Raw genomic sequence first — 8,077 nt, forward strand, 5'->3', positions numbered from 1 at the left:
TGTTCCCATCTGCTTCTGGAGGAAGCCTCTCTGATGATGACTGGATAAGGCACTGATACATGGATATGATAGAATATCATTAGGAGTCATTTTATTCATACTTTTCTTTTTAGACCAGTAGTATTTGGTTTTACCCTAGATCTCTGGGCAACCTAGTTTCTGATTTTTGGTTACCTAAGCACTGTCAGCTATGGATTCCTTCTCAGGGAGTGTGCCTTAATTCAAAACAGATATTGGTTGACTACTCATATAAATTCTGTGCCACCATTGCCCTAGTATATTTTGTAATCAGGACAGATTTTGTGACTGGGTAGACTGCAGAGTACATTTCCACACCAAAGAGACTAGAATGTAGGGGTAAAGACTCCATGCAGACACCGGTTCAGCATCACCGTGTTCAATGAATTGTGTCGGTGTTGTCCTGGTCAATGGGACCCCACTGTCAGTTTGTAGAGAACAACCGTTTGTCTTAGCAACAGCCTAAGTTGTTTGAGGATTTCTGTTGGACCCGCCCCTTGACCAACAGCTTAATTGAATGCAACACAGTCTTATAATTACACAGTCTTATAATTAATTTAGATACTATGAGTATATGAAGTAACATGATACTTAAGTAACATTGTATATGACTTTTGTGTTTATAGGTTAATGCTTTTGGAAGAAGAACATGCAGATTCTGAAGCTCTGGCTGAAATTCTTCTTGAAACTTGTAAATCAATTACTTACTCTTTAGGTGAGTGAATAGCCAGAACTTGAATAGTTTTTGTTGCTGTTGTTTATTTTGTCTTTGGTGTTGGTACTGGTGACCAGGCACGTCCCTCATGCATGCTCTTGGGCAGGCACTCTGCCATCCAGCTGCGTCTTCACCCCTTCCTTGTTTTGAGTCATGGTCTCTACGCTGCCTAGTATGGCCTCAGTCACCCAGATAGCTAGGATTATGGCTTGTGTGTCACTGTGTTAGTTAGGATTTCTGTTGTTGTGAAGAGACGCCATGACCATAATAACTTTTACAAAGGAAAACATTTAATTGGTGCTGACTTACAGTTTCAGATGTTTAGTCTATTATCATCATAGTGGGAAATGGCAGTGTGCTGACAGACATGATGCAGGAGAGGTAGCTGAGTTCTGCATCTTTATCCATAGGCAGCAGAAGGAGACTGAGTGCCACACTGGGCCTAGCTTGAGCATATGAGACCTCAATGCTGGCCCCATTGTGGTACATTTTCTTTACCAGGGTCATGCCTACTCCCAACGAGGCCATACCCCCAATAGCACCACTCCTATGGGCCAAGCATTTTAAACACGTGAGTCTATGGGGGCCGTTCCTATTCAAACCACCACAGTTTTCATACTTGGCTCAAGTAAACCTAAAACTAAGGATCTGAATCTCAGGATCTAGATTTCTGGATCACTGTTGATTGTTCTGTTTATATGTCATATGTTCCCTAACAATTTCTCCAAAAACTCGGTGCCTTTTGTGAAAGAGTATGTACCAACAAATCTTGTTTTATTTGTAGTTCTTGGAAGTAGTGTGGTTTTGTGAATATAGAGCTGGAAGCTAACAAAATTGTCTTTTCAGGTTTCTAGGTATCCCTAGATGATAAAATGAGGATCATGCAAATCAAAGACCTGTCTTATGTATGACATGATGATGACTGTGTGTTTGGGATAGTGTCTTTTGTCTCCCATATCTAAGATGGCTCTTTTACATATTACTACTTAGGGTTAATATATTTGGCTGGCTGTCTAGAGTGCCTCAAAATAATGAATGTGGACATATAGCATAATTTAAGTATTGGATAGTAATTGTCAAATAGAAGTTTACTTCAAAAATAAATCCACATTTTTAACTTTTTATGTTTCAGTAACAATAATTTACTCTTGGAAGTTCTGTCTTTAAAACATACTTATGAATTGCATGTTTTCCTTCTTAGAAAATAAGACTTACTCATCTGTGAGAACAGAAGCTTTATCTGTGGTAGAATTGCTGCTTAAAAAACTTGAAGGTGAGTTCTTCTGATTAGAGCACCAAAAATCCATACTAGAATTTTTTTATTTATGTTTTTGCTAATGATATAAAATACACATTGATGTACATGCATATACAAGTAGACTATAGAGAACTAAATTCATTAAATTTTAAAGATTTCAACTTTGTTGTATATGTTTATATATTTGTAATGAATTATTAAGCTATGGTTATCTTGAAGTAATAAAGTTTTGTTTCCATAGTGAACTCTCATGTAATCTTGGTTAATCACAGGAAGTGGTCAGTTACGATAGAGCTGAGCTTGTGGTGTGTGTTTAATAGCAGGCTGTCTTATCAGAAACCCACTTGAGTCATGTATTCGACAGAAGCATGTTTTTTCTTTTCTTCTTTAAGAAGCCGTACATATGCTGTGTTGTGTCAGTGGTAGAAGAAAAACCACTTCCTTTTCCCCCCTCTCTGTTAGATATCCTGTCTCTGGTTTCAGAAAAAGACCTGATCCCCCTTCCTTCTCCTCTTCCTGTTCTCCTAGTCCATGAATTAATAGTGCAGAGATGAAATGGTTTTCATCACAACCTTGTGAATTTGGCATTTGTACTTTTCCTTCTTTTTTGCTTAGCAACACCTATCCTAGATCTCTGCAAAAATGGGCCTTGTAGACTCAGTAATACTAAATATCACATAATGTATTTCTTTTGTTTTTTTTTTTTACTTAAAATAAAAAGCCTAGGCACTTAGCCATATGGTTGAATTACAAGTTTTCTAGATAGGTATTACTATGTTCTAGATGACAAAAGTAAGCTCAACAACTTGTTTAAAGTGGTATAGTTCTGTAATCCCAACCTTGAGAGGTATAGACAAAAGGATCAGGAGTTTAAAGCCAGTGTGAACTACATGAGATCCTGATAGCAACAATAATTACTTGCTTGAAGTCACATCACTAGAAGTGACAGATAAATGGAGTTAAGATTTGCTTTCTCATTTTTTAAAAAATTCCAGTATGTATATGTTTCTCCTGGGCTTTTTTAAGAAAGAGGTAATAAAGTGTTAGCTACTTAAACTGTACAATTATGAAACTTAATTTTTTTGGCATGTAAATTACTAAGTCACCTCTGTTGTGGCTGAGATGATTTCTTTGTTCCTGTGCTTTGATGCTTCATTCTTCCCAGTTTGATGTTGTATAAGCTCATCTTCCTGGGTCTCATTCACACTCTTGTATAAACTCACCTTCCTGGGTCTCATTCACACTGTTGTGTAAGCTCATCTCTGGGTCTCATCTACACTCTTGTGTAAGTTCATCTTCCTGGGTCTCATCCACACTCTTGTATAAACTCACCTTCCTGGGTCTCATCCACACTCTTGTATAAACTCACCTTCCTGGGTCTCATCCACACTCTTGTATAAACTCACCTTCCTGGGTCTCATCCACACTCTTGTATAAACTCACCTTCCTGGGTCTCATTCACACTCTTGTGTAAGTTCACCTTCCTGGGTCTCATTCACACTGTTGTATAAACTCACCTTCCTGGGTCTCATCTACACTCTTGTGTAAGCTCATCTTCCTGGATCTCATTCACACTCTTGTATAAGCTCACCTTCCTGGGTCTCATTCACACTCTTGTGTAAGCTCATCTTCCTGGGTCTCATTCACACTCTTGTATAAGCTCACCTTCCTGGGTCTCATCTACACTCTTGTATAAACTCACCTTCCTGGGTCTCATCCACACTGTTGTGTAAGCTCACCTTCCTGGGTCTCATTCACACTGTTGTGTAACCTCATCTTCCTGTGTCTCATTTGTACTGGGAAATGGGTGAAACTCCCTGACATGCTTTCAGACTGTTGTCAGGGGTTGGGTTTGAGACATCTATCCAACCTGTGATTGTTTTATACTGTTCTCTTAATTATAGAGTTGCTTTGTGATTGTTTGGGGGATAGAATACATGGAAGAAAGAGAGTTTTTTTTTTCTTCCTTGATTGTTGTGTAGTGATTTTCTTCCTGTTTTCTTTCCATTTAGAAGCTAAACAGTGGGAAAGTTTGACAGTGGAATGCAGAAGACTCTTGGTTGAGTCTTTAGCTACTATGGAGACAGACAACAGACCTGAGCTGCAGGAGAAAGCCTCAGTATTGAAGAAAACACTTGAAAGTCTGGAATGAATGAGAATGGGAAAAAACAAACAAGTGCCATGTTCTTTTGGGATTGGAAGTTTGGAAATGGTGATATTCTTTAAAAACCAAGTGGGGGGGAGTAAAAATTACTCTGTAGCATGCATCATTCCTTGGCTGAAATAAAACAAAAAAAAAGCCTTAAATTTTGCTCCTTATTAGCTTTATTTTACTTGTCTTTAAAGTATGTAGGCTAAACGAGCTTAGTAGAACTTGGGTTTTCAAAAGATAGTTGTAAATAAGTCTGCCAGCCATCATTGCTAAAAGAACTGAAACTATTATAAATGAACCACAGGGCAAGCTGGATTAAAATCTTAGAACTGCATCCATGCAAAAGTTATTGCAGAAAGGAACTCTGTAAATCACTTGATTTATAACCCCACTTCTTGCACACCTGAAGTAATAGGATGGGGGATATCAGCTTCCTTTTTAAGGCCAGAGTCAAGACCATACCTAGAATTTAATGCCCTGTACTGGATATTTTTCTCAACCTGCTACCAAGCCAATGTTTCCTTGCCCTACCCTAGAAACTCCCAAAGGGAGGTATGTTTAGGGTGTCATACAACAATTCTCATCACAGAGCTAAACTGACCCTTACCACAGAGTTCTTGAAAGGCAGATGCTGCACATCTGTGTATAGGTCATCAGCTTTTCAGAAATGGTTGTTCAGCATTGTTATAGGTTGAGAATAATTTGGGTTCCATAAAACTCTAGTTGAAGTCCTTATACCAGAAGGTGGCAATAGATGGGAACAAGATTATTCTGTTGTCTGTATTTGTGATTATGTATTTTTCCAAAATCTAAAACAAGAGTAAAAATTAGAGACTGCCTTGGTATAGATCACTTAAGATCTCAAAACTTTAACAATAACATTTTTTACTACTGTCTGTCATGCATACAGTGTGACATGGTAGGATAGACAAAAGCCTTTTATTTAACTGTCCAGGGATTTCTCTTTCTTAAATGCCCTTTCTCAAATTGGAAAACTCACTGCCAGGGTCTCCCCCTGCTTTCTGCTGCTCCTGCATCTGCTGAAGGGTGCAAAGGTTGGTTTAACTTAAGTGTTTATGGTAAGCTAAAAAACTCTACAGCTTGTCTTGGTTTCTGGAGCACAAAATGGATTTAAACATTCAGTACTGTCCCCTTGATGACATCAACACCTGGAGTTTCTGTGCTCAATATTTTTGGTGGAAACTCCATGTTTATTAGATTGGTATTCTCCAGACCAATGCATTTAAAATATTTTTAACTGTGACTCACAATAAAAGTAGCCTTTTACATCATGACCCAGAATATGTGTGTGTGTATGTGTGTGTGTGTTTGAATGTAAAATCTTTAACTGAAATAAATACTCCATGAAGAAATAGTTGCAAAGTTTGATATACTTTCATCTCTGTGTGTCTTGTTGTAAATGTTCTTCAGACTCACTGAATTCATTTCCTAACTGACAACTAGGTTGCTATTCCAGTTTGAACAACACTGTCATTGAGAGTACCTAAATTCTACTAGGGTTTAAAATTGTTTCTGATTGTGAAACGGTTTACAACTAAAACATTCAGTGCTCACTCAGTATCATCTTTGCCGATACTGGACTGTACTAGTGAGTTTGCAGAACATGCTGAATTTTAAGGAATCTGTTGTAGAATTTTATTTAAGAATGGCTTTTGCTTTAGAGAAAAACGAATGACTTCAAATGTTCTTCAGAAAGCTGTGACCTCTCAGGACTTGTGGGGTTGGATCAGCATTGAGTGCGCTAAGGACATATCTGACTTTCTTTGTAGTACCCAGGGTACTTCCTGGGCAAGAATACAATGCAGGCCAGGGATGCTGAAGGTGAGCGTGTAAGGGCAAGAATGATGTACTTGGTCTGTAGCAAATGTTGAAACCTCATCAAATTTTATGCTTTTAAAGCATTTTGTTATAATATTGGGAATTTCCCTCGGTGCTGAGAGTGGTGCTAAGACACCTTAACCTTAGTGCTATTGAGCTGCATTTCTTTTTCTTTTCCTGAGCACACTTCTAATTTATACACTTAATGCCTTCATGTTTGCCAGCCAAATCATTTTCACAGCTAGTAATGCCATGTTACTGTTTCAAATGTAGTTTGGTATACATACGTTTATTTTAAAAGATTAATAGCCAAGACTTTGTAATTGTGAAATGTTGGTACTGGTGAACAAGTGGTAAAAGTACCTGTATGTTAATATATCATCAACCTTTATTTGCAAAAGCAATCTTGAAAAGGTTTGATTTTTCTCTATATATTCACTTCTATTTGCCATGCAGATAGCTAATTTGTAGGATCTGTTCCTTATTCCTGCCATTAGTTCACTAACTATGTCTTTATTGGTAACATGAAAAAGAGATGTTAGAAATGTGGCATTTGGATTAAACATGAAAATGGCCTACAGTTTTGGTGGTCAAGAGCAGCTGTTTTATTGAATGTTTGTGCCCAATTTACAGTTCTTAGAGGATCTTGTCTGTAACACAGTCTGCCTACATAAGGAGGCTACCAAATCCCCATTGCTTTGTCTTTCCATTTTTTAAAAACTCATGTATTAACCAACAAAGAGAAGAGTAAAGATATGACCTCACTGGTTAGTGCTCCGTCAGCCAATGTGCTGTGTGAGTACGGCCTGCCCTTGTGGAACATTTCTACCTGCTGCTGTCACAGTATATTCATGCTGCTTGTTAAGTTCAGGGAGTTATTTTGACATTGGCACTTACTGAACTGTGCAATCTGTCATTAAATGGATGTATATGTAACAGATTTTTGTATTTTATATGCTACTTCTTCATAGATCCTCTGCAATATGTACTTAGCTACCTAAGCATGAAATAGACTTATTTGAAAGGAAAAACCTCACCTACACCCCAAAGATATTAAATGGTAAATAAAAGCTGCATGACTTGGTGTTTTGAAGTAGTGCTTTTAGTTTTTATTAGTTCTGTTGGAAAGTAATCTGACTACTAACACTTTGACTAGTTGTATTTTAGGTAAGAAGGGAGGGAGGGAGGAGAGGCCTTATGCCTGGCATATTCCCAGCTATGTCTAATTAGTAGAAACTTCTGGCTGGGAGTTCCAGACATCATGAACTGCTGCTGCCACTTACTTGTAAGAAAATTGTTTCGTGATAGAATTTTCTGATAAAAGTGACTACACCAGCATGTGGAAACAGCAGGCAGGTGGGAATTAAAGCAGTGTTTACTCCCAAGTGAGTTTAGGGACCAGCCTGAGCTGTTACAATGCCTTTAGTAATCTTGTTGTACTGGTTTCAAATTGATGAGAAAAATGTTACAAAACATGGAAATAAGTCTTTCAAATGATGTTTATGGGAAGATTTAAATGCTTCTTTTCCTTTAAAATTGGGGGTGGGGGGGCAGTGGTAAAATGATAGATGAAATGTTTTCTCCAGGTGACTCAGTTAATGAGAAGCGTCTATAGTAAAGGAGAAAGAAACTAGGATAATCTGAGGAAAGAGAAGATGACCATCAACAATAAAGACAGATGAGAAGCATGGAAAGTCTGGAATGTTTTGAAGAAAATTAACAGCTCACAACTCCAACCCTGGTTTTGTTTTTGTTTTTGTTTTTTTTTTTGGTTTGTTTGTTTGTTGTTGTTTTTTTTTTGCCAGGAAAGGGGACCTGAAACCACAACTAGATGGCAAGTCAGACAGCCTTGATGATGGCAGATTGACAGCCCTATAGGAGATGCCCATAGTTTTCAAACACCTTAAATACAGTCTGACAGTGATTCCTGTACTGCAGGCTAGCTTAGAGAAGAAATCCATTAGTTTATTGTTCTTTACATCTCAGATTCCTATATAAAAGCCAGGCATCTTTACCTTGAGAGGGAGCCTAGTTGAGATTGAGCAACTTTGGAAATGTGAGAAACAAAGTCCTCAAGGAACATAAAGATACCCTG

At 37.9% G+C, this 8,077-nt stretch overlaps 1 protein-coding gene across 7 annotated transcripts in view; it reads left to right on the forward strand.

The window, feature by feature from the left end:
- Window positions 1-4,298, forward strand: part of Ecpas (Ecm29 proteasome adaptor and scaffold) — a 114,073-nt gene extending 109,775 nt beyond the window's left edge. For all 7 annotated transcript variants that reach the window (XM_040737895.1, XM_040737890.1, XM_040737883.1 and 4 more), the window contains 3 exons: window positions 645-733; window positions 1,935-2,006; window positions 4,004-4,298. In XM_040737895.1, coding sequence (XP_040593829.1) covers window positions 645-733; window positions 1,935-2,006; window positions 4,004-4,143 — 301 coding nt within the window. In that variant the 3' untranslated portion in view covers window positions 4,144-4,298. The remainder of the gene's footprint in view (window positions 1-644; window positions 734-1,934; window positions 2,007-4,003) is intronic.
- Window positions 4,299-8,077: the final 3,779 nt, after the last annotated feature.

The sequence above is a fragment of the Mesocricetus auratus genome, unplaced genomic scaffold (genome assembly GCF_017639785.1).
Source record: "Mesocricetus auratus isolate SY011 unplaced genomic scaffold, BCM_Maur_2.0 Super-Scaffold_6730, whole genome shotgun sequence".
NCBI lineage: Eukaryota > Metazoa > Chordata > Mammalia > Rodentia > Cricetidae > Mesocricetus > Mesocricetus auratus.